The 13418-nt window shown below is 25.5% G+C and overlaps 2 protein-coding genes across 11 annotated transcripts in view; one reads left to right on the top strand and one right to left on the bottom strand.

Annotated features, from left to right (window-relative positions):
• Positions 1-10750, top strand: part of LOC126893600 (myotilin-like) — a 148403-nt gene extending 137653 nt beyond the window's left edge. Inside the window, exon 8 of the mRNA XM_050663967.1 lies at positions 10571-10750. The gene's annotated coding sequence lies outside the window, so the exon portion shown is untranslated. The remainder of the gene's footprint in view (positions 1-10570) is intronic.
• Positions 1-13418, bottom strand: part of LOC126893588 (regulator of hypoxia-inducible factor 1-like) — a 44900-nt gene that overhangs the window by 7359 nt on the left and 24123 nt on the right. For 9 of the 10 annotated variants that reach the window (XM_050663943.1, XM_050663939.1, XM_050663935.1 and 6 more), the window contains 7 exons: positions 11254-11575; positions 10838-11046; positions 9824-10041; positions 7694-7785; positions 5338-5522; positions 5098-5255; positions 1644-1812 (listed from right to left, as the gene is read on the bottom strand). In XM_050663943.1, coding sequence (XP_050519900.1) covers positions 1644-1812; positions 5098-5255; positions 5338-5522; positions 7694-7785; positions 9824-10041; positions 10838-11046; positions 11254-11572 — 1350 coding nt within the window. In that variant the 5' untranslated portion in view covers positions 11573-11575. Of the gene's footprint in view, positions 1-1643; positions 1813-5097; positions 5256-5337; positions 5523-7693; positions 7786-9823; positions 10042-10837; positions 11047-11253; positions 11576-11660; positions 11682-13418 lie in introns of those variants that run through there. The other variant, XM_050663941.1, reaches the window with a different exon arrangement.

Below are 13418 nucleotides of genomic sequence, written 5' to 3'. Positions count from 1 at the left end.
CACATCTTAGTAAAACCAATACCTTCTCAGCTTCGCCTCGAAGCTAAAAAACGTATAAATATAATTTTCCCATGATAATTAAAAAAATTCACGATTTTTTTCATTTTTTCCATAATTAAATAACGTATAAATTAAAATATTCTTAACATTAATTTGGATGAACTTATATTTAACCTTTTACAATCATCTTAACCTTCTTCTACTCATTTATCTTTTAATATATATATTTAGCCTTTTTTTACTTAAATTGTAAAGTTATATTTTATTATTTGTTCATTTCATTTCATTTATTTAGAATCTGACTTAGTTTTAATTTTTAATTTAATTTAATTTTGTTATTGTAATTAAAAAATTAAATCATAATATAAAATTAATTTGTTTAATTTAGCTTTCAGCATTTACGTTTTACATCTAATACATTTTTAAAATGCTAATCATTTCCAAAGTACTTATATAAAATTTGTTACCGATCAGTCATATTTTATGAATATTGAAATACGAAATTAAAAAATAATAGAATATAACTTAAATGGTAACCCCTATTTTGAATTTGTTATTATGATTTAAAATAAAAATACAAACAACTTTGCTCTTATAATTTTTTTTCCTATCAACCGTTTGTCCGTTACAGCTTGTTAAAGTTAAATGATTTTGGATTAATATAATTAATTTAATTATAGTATATTTGATTTTAATGCCATAAGCATAATGACCAAGAGCCACTTTAACGTATGAAATAATAAAATAGAGGAAGAATGAGTAAGACAGGTCTAACGCTTGTGTTAGGTTATAATGGACATGTCACCAACATCAAGAGGTATCCTCTACATAAATGTAAAAGGCCCAATGAGATGTTCACCATGTTCACCCTGATTACACCTCTGTCAGCACATGTAAAGGAGGAAGGAATAAAGTAAAGAAAATTATAAGGATTGACCATTACTAATTACATAAAAATTATAGTTAACCATTATAGTCATTAACTATTATTTACAAAAAAACACAAACCTCATGTGCAAAAACAAAGAAATTATAACACATTACAATGGTAAAATGTTGAGATATCCATTAAGTTGATGATGAAGTGCCATAATTATAATGATCAAGTCAAATAAAAAGTTTTTTACTCCTCCATCATGGATTCGTAATACACGTCTATGATGATGTTGACGATGATGACTATAATGATCATGTGCAAAAGTGTGAAGGTGACCTGATGATGAAAACTTATTTGAACATAACCGTAGTTTCCCAAGCCGAGTTTAATACAAAAAAAACACGAAACAGGTAGTAGGAACAATTTATTAATCTTCTAAATAAATCTGTGGGTATATGTGTAACACTGAACTTACAAATGTACGACGTGCACTTTTAGAATGTCTACCTGTAACCCTATACACACCATAATAATATTGTGTTTTACAAACTTTAAGATAAAATGAGTGGCTAGCGTTAAAAAAATCACCTTGTACATAATTAAACTACTTGAGCAAATTTTATTTTGTAATTACTTAATCAAACTTCAATCAATTTTTAATCTATGAGTTTTATATATTACTTTTTTTATACAGATATAAACATTTAAATTAAAGAAGATATAGATCAATTATTGTCAATAGTTTATAAATATGTGTATACAATACCATTTCACGTGTATTAACATAATTATTGACAAACAAAACATTAGTCCACCAATTAGTTTTACAATATTCAACTTCAGGATAAACTATATTTTTCCATAAAGGTCCATTGCTTAAATTTGGCAAAATATAAATATACAAGAAAACCACTGTCAAGTATACTGGTAAAATTCTAGAAAAATTTAAAATGTTTTATTAATTATTTATTTGCTATGGTTACACTCATCTACATTTGAACACTATATTATTTATTAATTAATCTATACTTCTTGCAAAATATACTAATTATTTTATGTATTTTTAAAATAAAAAGGTCAATTAAAATAAATACGTTTTCTTATTTTTATCATCTATACACACATCAGCCGTCCTCGTATTGTATTCAATAACCTCTACTTCTTATTCCTTCAACATTCATTTTTATAATTGTTCTCATAGCTTCTGTTCCTCATTCCTCATTACATGACCAAATATATTTTTTGTCATTTTATCCACGATCGACGCTACACAGATTCTCTAGTCACTCCTTTCATTCATCTAAACTTACTCATCTCTGTTTCATTCATTTTCTGCTCTACTTTCTTGTCAACCGCCCAACACTCTGAACCTTACATCATAGCTGGTCTCACTACATTCTTGTAGAATTTACCGTTTAGCAACATTGGAATACATTTTTACGCATAAGACACCAGACGCTTCTCTCCACTTCGACCACCCGCACTTAATTCTGTGTCTTACATCCTTGTCAATACCACCACTCTTTTGCACAACTGATCCTAAATACTAAAAAATATTCACCCCCCCCCCAATCACGTTTTCGCCTATTGTCACTGATTTCCTCATTTCATACACTCATGTTCTCTTTTGTCAACCCAACCGGAATTTCTAGTAATGATAAAATTAATTGTCATAAAGTGTATGAAATTGGTCTTGTTCTAGTAAACTTAATGGTGGGTAATAATTTTCATGATATAAAACTTAAAAGATCAAATAAAATTATAACTCTATCTTCAATAACTTCTATTGTTAAAATTAATAATGAAATAATTAAAGTAAACCTATTGCTACTATTTCAACTAATCGCTATTTTAAAAAAAACCAGTAGTGTCCCGGCACAGTGGGGACATGGTATAATTGGGTCCAGTATAGATGATATGTGACAGTGATTAAAATCATTATCATAAAAATCGCCTTGATGCGAATCGGTATATAGTGTTTAATTTAAAAAAATTAATGGATTATTACAAAAGCTCGTACTCTATATATTTTGCCTTACTCCTACTTAATCTTAAACCCTTTAAGAGTTAATTTCCTCTCAATTTACTCCAATTAACATTATATCGTCAGCGAACACTATGCACGACGACACCTCTCCTTGTATTTCTCTATCAATTTCATACATCACTATAGAAAATAAGTCAGGACTTAAAGCAGAACCTTGATGCACTCCTACTCTTACCCTAAACTCTTATGTTACTCTTCTCAAACTTTTTACTCTGGTACAAGTGTCATCATACATATCCTCTATTATTATAATGTACCTTTTTGGGACTCCTTTATTCATTAATGCCCACTTTAAAATCTCTCTCTGCACTCTATCATATGCTTTCTCCAAATCTATAAATACAATACAAAGCTTTTTTTTCCCTATACTTTTCTATTAGTTATCTCATATATAATAATGGCTCCATTGTTGACTTACCAAGATAAAAATATATTATATATTATTATTATATGCTAAAAATATATTCCTCGTTTTTAACTTCATAATACGTTAAAGATAAAAATTACTAATAATTTTGTTTTTCTAATATATTTTATTTTATCAATAGTTTGTGTTAAAATTTTTAGACTTAAAGTAAAAATTTATCATTTATTTAATTTTTTTAAAACTGGAAACGGGAACACTTTGTTTCAATAGGTCATTAATTATTTAAATGATAGTTATTAATAATAAGGTTATGAGACATTTTATTCACTCCACTTTTTCCAATGCATTTTTTCCACCGGCCTTTTTCTCCACTGTATAATTTTTCCAATACCTTCGTTTTTACTAACGTTCTTTTCCATTAATATTTTCCAAAAAAAAATTTTTTTTTAATAATTATAATAATATTTATTCAACAAGATTTTTTTTGATAGCGAAACAAAACATATTTTATGTCTAAAACATCTGTTCACAAGTTGCACATGGACGGAAGACAACACGGGATGGACACTTCGGATATTTCTGACACTTCCAAAAACTCTACCATTCTTTTCAGTCGATTTCGTATATAAAGATCCATCTTCGTGTAGATGAAATACTTCGTATCTCCATATATTAGTTGCACGACTATTTTTACTAAAGAATATGATTAACTTCAAATTTTCCAATTATTGATTACAAAAAATTTGGCAACTACACAATTTGAAGTTCTGATCGAATTCAAACATTGAAAAAAAAATATTAACAATTGAATTCAAATTACTATGACAACCATTGGAACAAAAAATAATCGTGGATAAAAAAATTAGTCGAAAAATCGGGTAGTGGAAAAAAGAATTGTTGGAAAAATCGGTTAGTGGAAAAAATAGAATGGAATAAATGGTGTAAAATCCAATAATAATTTTCCACACAGATGAACAATAATGTATGATAGTAAACTTACGTTTAATATAAGAGTGCGACTATTTATATAGATGATTTATTAAATATAAGATATTTATATATTGTATAATATCTATGTCAATAGAGGCTAATATATGTGTTGAAATAGAAAAATGAGAACTTTTGTTATTATAACAATGGAATATCATTAAGAAAATTGAAAGGACGACCTGTCCCTAGACATTTGATTCAAAACTTATGACCCATCGGAATTTTTTACGAATCCTGGCCATTAATTTGTTAATTTAGAATTGATTTTCTGGGCATCAGTTAACTTCTGTTAACTACCAAATTACTCATTCTGGTATATCAAACGCCTTCTCTGATATAGCCCAGTGCCACTAGAGATAAATAATAATATTTTAATAATTTATTTTAAAAAATAAAACTGTTAAAAATTTAATAAATCAGCTTACAAAAACATAAAATAGCCATTTTGTAGAGTAAGTTTTAAGCAAAAAATGGGTATTGCAATTATTTATTAATGTTTTGTAAATATTTTTCTAAAGTATTTTAATGTTGTCGAAAATTTGAACTTTTACGTTTATTTTAAATTTTATTTTCATTCAAGCGATAGTTTTCATGGATATGTAAATAAAAATATTTAAAATACAAAAATCCAACCTCCCCATTGAAATTTAATTGTAATTTTTTGACACAAGGTAAAAATATTATCCTATAAATATATGTCAAAACATCATTTTTTGAGATATACAGTTGTTGGGCTCGAGTAACAAGATTATTAATACATATTATTTATGAAACTTTAAACTAAATGAAATTAAATCATACCGAAAATTGTACTACCTTACTAGACGATTTAAAATGATAACAAATATATGATGCTCGTTTTCTTCTTTTAAACGATTGATGACAACGACAAATGTCAAAAACCCTGAAATGACGAAGAAAACTTCTACGCCAACTGGCGATTTCAAAGGTGCTAGCCAAAAATGTGTATAAATCTTGACATAAAATATGTAAAAATAATACAATACCACTATATTAATTATTTAAATCGTGTATAAGTTACTATTACATACTTACGTTTTCAATAAATTCAAAATTTTCCGAGGGACTTGAAAATTCTAATGTTAATCTGTGTCCAAAAACAATAATTATAATACCCATAGTTTTTAAACAATTAATCGATGAGAAAATTGTTTTGTCAGTTGAATTGTTTATCAATTCATTAATATTAGAACTTAATGAAAATGCTCGTAATAATATTTCTATATAAATAAAAAATAGGACATTATAATTAAGTTATACTAACTAAACTATACTTATGTAAACTTTTACTGTAACTACTATTTATTTATAGTAAAATGTTTTATGAAAAATACAATTTATCTCACGAAAACAATTTCAAATGTTTTATGGAAAATGTTTCTTAATAAACCCTGGGGTCATCTAAATATTGACACTATCAAGACTAATTATGATGTAGTATAAGCATTATGTATTTACTAAATATTTGATTTTAGAAGATTCATGAGGCAAAACTACCTTGTTATTCCTCCTGTTCTTTTCATTGCTACAATATTGTAATATTGTGCTTTTTTAAATATAATAATTGAACGGTCGGCGGGAATAACATGATATGTAACACTTTTTCCCATTTCATTTTTTTGCGGAATAAAGTGCTAAGAGTGTATCTCAATATATTTATAGAATCAGATATTTGATTATGTTTAAAGTTGGAAGAACGTACTACGTGCAGTCCAAATAATATTTAAACTAAATAACATAAGTAATTTTGTTTTTACTTGATACTGAACAATTTACAAATTGTTACATAGCACGTTATTCCCGCCGACCCTTCAATTGTTTTTAAAAAGCGTTTTGCAATATTTTTTATAATCATAATGTATGTTGTAATATTTAACTTAATAAAATTTTTTTTAGATATAAAAAACTATTTTCTCAAATAATTAAAAAAAAAAGTCAAATAGTTTATATAGTTCATTTTTAATTTATTAAGTGTTCAAAGACATAGTTATTTTATCACTGTATACAGTTTCATTTAAATGTAGTCATTTTTTTATTCATACTAAAAATTTGTTAAATTTTGAAAAATCAATATTTATGAGAATCCTTATTATTTACTATGCTTAAATTTTCAAAATTTCACTAACATTCTATATGCCTTTTTTCAATTAATTTGAATGAGTTGAAAGCAGGATAGATTAACCCGAATTATTAGTAATAAATTTAAACGCTATGTTAAATTTTAATTTTTCAATAAAAACTACAATTGTTAACTATAATTATTCATTCAAAAAAATAAGTAAATAAGTAGAATAAACAGGTCGTCATTTCAAATTTTGTTTAGTACTAATAGATATTAATGATATCAATGTGTTGATTTAATTATTTGTTCAATCGTCTGATCAAGGGACACTTAATACGGTAAAAGTAAATTGAACATTTTTAATTAAGTTAATGCACAGAACAAAAATAATGCTAAACTTAAGTATTTTAAATGACATTATAATTATTACGCTCACATCATAGAAAATGATTTTATTAAGAAAACGATTGAGTCCAATAAAAACTATTAAACCATTATTTTTGATAATATTAATACTTAAAAATAAAGGATGAAGGTGAAGTGTCGTTCTGTTTATTTAAATCTTTGAGGCATTTCCAAACTGCTATTCTCCCCATACCTCTATGTAGAAATACTTCTATCTTTTAAAATAATGGTTCAAAAGTTGTTATTGACCAGTAAATTTTCAGTCATATAATTTCCTTATTTTTAAACTAGATAAATATATGTTACGTAAGTTGGTAGAATTTTAAGGGGAAAAGAGAGGGATTAGATTTTTTTTTTGTTTTTAATTTAAGTGTATAATATACTAATAACTACTGAAAAGAAAAAAATGATACATTTTCCTATATTTTTAAGATATTGCGTGAGATATTGTTAGTAAACACTTTGTAGTTGTAAGAATAAAAATATATTTTATTACATTTATATACGAAGTGTTTACTAACAATATCTCTAAAAAAATAAATATGTAAAATATTTAACACAGCCATACATTAATAAAATATTAATATTATTATTAATACTAATATTTATTAGTATATAAAATTTATAGTTGAACCCAAAAAAGCGTATACAACTTTTATTAATGTATGGCTGTGTTAAATTTTTTACATATTTATTTTTTTCCTTAAAATATAAAAACTGCATTAAAATTGTATATACTGCCCGCTGATTTTGTTTATTTCATTTGACAGTATAAAGTGTCGTACAAACCAATCAGTTTGATGTTTAAACAATGGGCTTTAGAGGCCTAAAGGCGTAACACAGAATTTAGATACTTAAATATACACTTCACATACGGCAAATGACGACTCTGAATATTAATATACATAATTTTAATAAACTTACCAAGCATTTTTTCTTTATTTCCTGTTTTTTCTAATAACATATCATAAATAGTTCCTATCATAACTATTAGCAAAACTAAAATGAAAAACACCCTGAAAGTTTTTGTTCATTTGTTATTACTCTATGTATATAATTTTAATGATGAAAATTATATACTACTTAGAATTATTCTATGTAGTTTTAAGAATTATTTATAAGTAGGGCTGTGAATTCATTCCCTTTGCGTACTTTTTATTATTTTGTTACATGATACAAGAATATGGGTTTTGATGAACATTTTTTTCGAGTAATGTATAATATGAAATCTTATTTTGCATACTTTTATATATTTAATGGCCTTAGGCATGTAAGTACATATTAACACGATTTTCACGTGAATGAAAAATAAAAAAATGATTTATCTTATAAAACTATAATATATAAATTTTCCTGTTAATCCAGATAGACCTACTTCAATTAATTACAAAATATTCTCTACGTGCTGTGTATCCACACGTAGAAATAGTTTTACGCATATTTTGACCTTCCCAATAACTGTCTACGCGTGAAAGATCATTCAGTAAGGTAAAACTTTAAAAACTATTTAAAATCAACAATAGGACAAGATCGAATATGGCTATTTTATCTATCGAACACGTATTGGTAAATACTTTTAATACAGATGAACTTATTGAAGACTTTTCTGGGAAAAAAGCTAAAAAAAATTTAATTGCACGCTTGATATCGTTACATAAATATTGTCATCATCATTGTCGGAATTCTTGTGTTAAAGTTGTGAACTATAAATCAAACGTGGGTTCTTTTATCTATCAATTATTACTTACTACTCATTGAAATTATTCTAAGAACAATGAAAAATTATCAGGTAAATTTTCAAATTAATAATAGTTAGTACTTATATAATTTTATAACCCTCAAATCACAACCTGAATAAGAGTAACTCTCACTTTTATCCAACACCTTTTAATTTTTCTTATATTAATCTTTGATTAATTAATTAAAGTGTATAACTTCATTATTTTATAAAGTATTTTTGAGTTATGACATATTAGAGTAGAGGTCCGTTATTAAATAAAAGTAACAAAAATAAAAAAAAAAGGTATTGACGTTTTGTTGCGGATCGTTTCTATGGTAATCTATCTTTTTATATTCTTACGGAAGTCATTTGAATCGAGTCTTATTTTATTATTATCTAGTGTATGTGTTATATATGTTTTTAAAATAAATTTAAATTGTTTGCAACTATTAGAAAGACTTGAAATTCGTATACATTTTTAGTTTTATTAATTGTGTGTGTGCGGCTGGAGGCTGTTCCTTTAGTCAGTCCTAACGGCAAGCTGGCAAATATACAAGTTGAACCATTTTGTAGTCGTTTAAGAGAAAAAGTAGTTGGCTGGTCACTGACAAGTTGTCACCCTTTAGTCTTCTATTATTGATCCAGGCCGTGCTGGCGGGTCTAAAGAGTACCTCTTTAGCTGCTCTCTAGTTTTGGGCAAAGTGCTAAACAGTAGTAGTCCATCATACTGGAGGATTTGGGAATTGCGCATTTTGACGTCGAACAGGATAATTCAATTGTGTGCGTGTATTTGTGTTGATGACCAGGCCAAGCCGACGTACGACAGTACACAGTCTAATTACAATTTACTGGTATCAGCTTAAAACCGACGGATAATTGTAAATAACGTAGGCGCAACTATAGTGGTTTAGGCCCATTAAGTTGGCGAAATAACCCACCCAAAATTTAAAAAAGATACTTTATTTTTATATAAAGATAAATTTTTACCTAAGAGTATAAAATGGTATTCGAAATACATATATTTTTTTATTCTTCAATAGTTAAATTATATATGAGTTTGACATGGAAAATTCGTACTTAAATAATTCAAATTTTAGTGTATAATTTATACATTATTAAACACTATTTTGTTAGTTTTTAGAGCATACTTTTATTAATATATTTTATTATTTTTTAGTACATAACTTTGCATATTTATAAGTTTTAAGAGCATATTTTAATGCATATTTACTAATTTATTTCATTGTTTTGCAGTGTATTAGATTCACAGCCATATTTATTTATATTAATTAGTTATTTCATTCATTAAAATATTAGGAAAATAAAATACTGACCCAATCTTTAATGACTCAGGTTTAAATTTTGAGTTTGTATTACTTGGAGTGTACATCGATGGATTCACAAAAATCTGTGTAGTTATGTTGTAAAATTTAAAAGCAGGTACTAATATAATTTCGACAGATTTCTGTATATCTACAGGCTTACATGAATTAGGAACACAGATAGCTAAATGTATTTTATTATTTTTGTTAATCCATGGATTGTTATTTATCTAGAATAATTGTAATAAAATTGTTAAATTACTTTTACAATATGATATAATGGATGAGAGAAAATAAAATTTAGGTATGTAAACATAAGTGCAAATATCCTTTAATAATGTACTATTTATATTACATTAATTTAACTAATTAGTTAAATATTTTCAAAGTACAAAATCAAAAATAGTTAATTAAAAAATATAAGTTTTGTAGAATAGCAAAAATAACCCATTAACTAAAGATAGAAATAACTGCCTACAAAAAATATTAATTAACAATTATGTGAGTGGTATTATGGTAATTGTTTGGCTATATGTTTGTTGTCAAAACAACAAAATTTATCGATCATTTCTGATTTTATATTGCTTTGAGAATTTAATTCAGATAAAAACTTAATATTGAATATTAATAAATCATAAAAAAATATATCTAAAATGAAAGGAAATCAAGATTTTTCATTTATTATTTTATACATAGAGCTCAATTAATTTAATAAATTATATTAAACAATTATCTTTTATTACTATAATTATTTTTCAGGGTATATAAGAATCTATCCCGAGACAATGGTATACAGGGACCAACACTATTACAAGATTGTCAACTTTGTACTCAAGATTACTTTAAAACAAGACTTTTAAGAAAATTATGTTTTTGCGTTACGACAAGTAAATTATTTTGTTGTCAGTTTTTTTAAAATAAATACAGAAATAAAAATAAAACATTGGGTAAAAGTAATTTGTTATTAAACGACTATTTACATCAAAGTTACCAAATTCAAACAGATTATATTAAAATCATATTTACTTCTAATTCTTCCCAAGCAGTTATGTTGGGATAAACACCAGAAGAATGGTCAGTTATTTTTGAGATGTTGAATTCCAAAGTTACAATAGAATATGCGCTATAAATTTTTAACCATTTTGCAGAAACTTTTAAACATTGATCAAAATAACCTAAATTGAATATATTTCTCGATAGTAAGCCCCCAGGGTATTTTGATGACGAATCGTACACTGTAATTATAATTTAAGTATAAATATTATATTTGCAAGAAGAAAAAAACCTAAAAAAATGTTTTTTTACAAAGTCTTGTTACACTCACACCACTACTGTGTATGTATATTTAACAAATCAATGGAATATACTAATACCATTCCATTAGAATTAAATATTACTATAACATTTAATAATTAAAAATCAATTTAAAAATATTTACTTACTTTGAACAGCCCACAAACTCTGATTCAATAAATTTTCTCTATATAATATGCCATCTCTTTCACATTTAGAATTTTCGTTGGAAATTGGCTTAAAATCCTTCATAGTTAAATATAAAATGTCACCTATCCATTTTAAATTTCTATTTTGAAATTGATGCAGTAAATGTTGTTCATTGGACTCGTTGAATTTAGACATTATATTATTTTTCATAAATGTTTCTATGATTTCTGGTGAATTTTTTTGACTTTCGGCTTGAACTACCAGAAATGAAACGCTTAAAAATCCAAATATATTCAGCACTATAGTTGATCTCAACATTTTCTATCGACATAAATAAAAAAAATAGTGGATATTAATCCATTAAGAGAGTCATTAGTAAATTAAGATATCAAATTTGTGTTTTTACTGTTTCATAAATATCTGAATAATTTAACAGTCGTTATAACCAAATGACAGGAACTCAAGCGTCTAATTCAGCTGATATTGCGTAAAAAAATCATTATTGGTTTTATTTTAAATATTAAATATATTTAAAAATCTAGATTTGAATTTTCACTAAAGATTTATTAACGTTTTGTAATTTTCTGAAACGATTAAAATATTTTACACGAGTGAACGAAAATGTAAGGGCGTATTACGAGTAGTTAGTTCTCAAGTTATAATTTATTCAGTTTAATGAGTTTTTAAAACTTCTCTGATTTTACGTCTTATATTGCTTAGTAGTAACTAATGAGTAGGTATAATGTTGCAATAAATAGAATGTAATCACGACAAACAATTAAAATATAATATACTCTTATATCATTTTTAATATTCCTAAAATTTCTTTTAATAATTTTTTTTCTTTTAAAAAATGTTTTATTCCGTAAATCTGGAAATGGGTTTCTATTGTTGTCATTTTTTGTAACAATTAACCTGTTTCTTTATTTACTGTACACTCTGTATATTTTTGGTATTTATAACTCATTGAAAAATTAAAAAACTTAAATATTTTTGTAATTTTTACTAAACAAATTGGGTTATCTGGACCAGCTACTGAAGATTCCCAAGTGAATGAACATTATCGGTATTACTTGAAATATAATAAATTAGTATAAAAGTTGTATGGTTTTGTTTGTTAATTACAAAATGTATCTATCATAATTGTAATACGATTATTATTGAGGTTGATCGATAAAACTTAACTTTAGTATGCGTCAGTAGGATGTCGATATCGGTTTTTCTCAGTGTGCATGTTGTATGATGTTCACGAACAACAGGTGTATAAATATGCTGTATTGTGATTGTACGTAGTCAATTAAATTAATAGTGATAATATAAATATTAATTTGTTTATGCATATTCTAGGTTTTTAATAAGATAATTATTAACAGTCGGGTAGTCGGACATTTTGTCAAGAGGAAGTAAAAAAAAATTTTTTTTAACCGACAAAAACTTTCAGGGGGTATTAAATACATACTACCCAATGGTTCTGAAACAATATTTATAAATAGACTTTTCACGGCCGCACCTCTCCTCCCGTCAAGATATAAAAATATTAATAACTTTTTATGCAATGACTCAAAAGTTGTTATCAATCAGTTAATTTTTGAATTAGAATTAAATTTTATAAAGAATGTTATCATTTAAAAGAAATAAAGAAATTTGTCTGATCCTCGTGAGTTAATTATGATTTTCGTTTAAACACTGAACTTAAATACAAAACTGATTATCTAACAGTCAAGATTTTATGTAGACAGTTCTTCATTAAATAGTAAAATAATAATATTATTATTAATATATACTTTCAAAAGTTACCCATAAAACCTTTAAAAAAAATTTTTCTTACAATAAACTTAATATTTATAATAGTTTATCAAGATAAATTAATCTTTGTTAAAGGAGAATTCGAATATATGATTCTATTTTTCTTGAATTGAGAACATTTTAAGAAAACGGTGATTTTTTCAAAAATATTTTTTGTGTGTTGTATTAAGAAACGTTAATATACAGGAGTCATGAAAACAATTTTTTTTAATTTTAGCGCGTAACACAAGCTTTAATTTAATATATAATTAATTATTTTTTTATCATAATTATTATAATTTCATTATATAAAATTATTTCAGTGACTAACATTAATGTAATCACACTGTATATATATTTTATATACTTTTTTAATATA

This window comes from Daktulosphaira vitifoliae, unplaced genomic scaffold, assembly GCF_025091365.1.
Source record: "Daktulosphaira vitifoliae isolate Bord-2020 unplaced genomic scaffold, ASM2509136v1 Scaffold_1, whole genome shotgun sequence".
Taxonomy (NCBI): Eukaryota; Metazoa; Arthropoda; class Insecta; order Hemiptera; family Phylloxeridae; genus Daktulosphaira; species Daktulosphaira vitifoliae.
The sequence above is the reverse complement of the archived record's forward strand: the minus strand, read 5'-3'. Positions and strand labels throughout refer to the sequence as shown.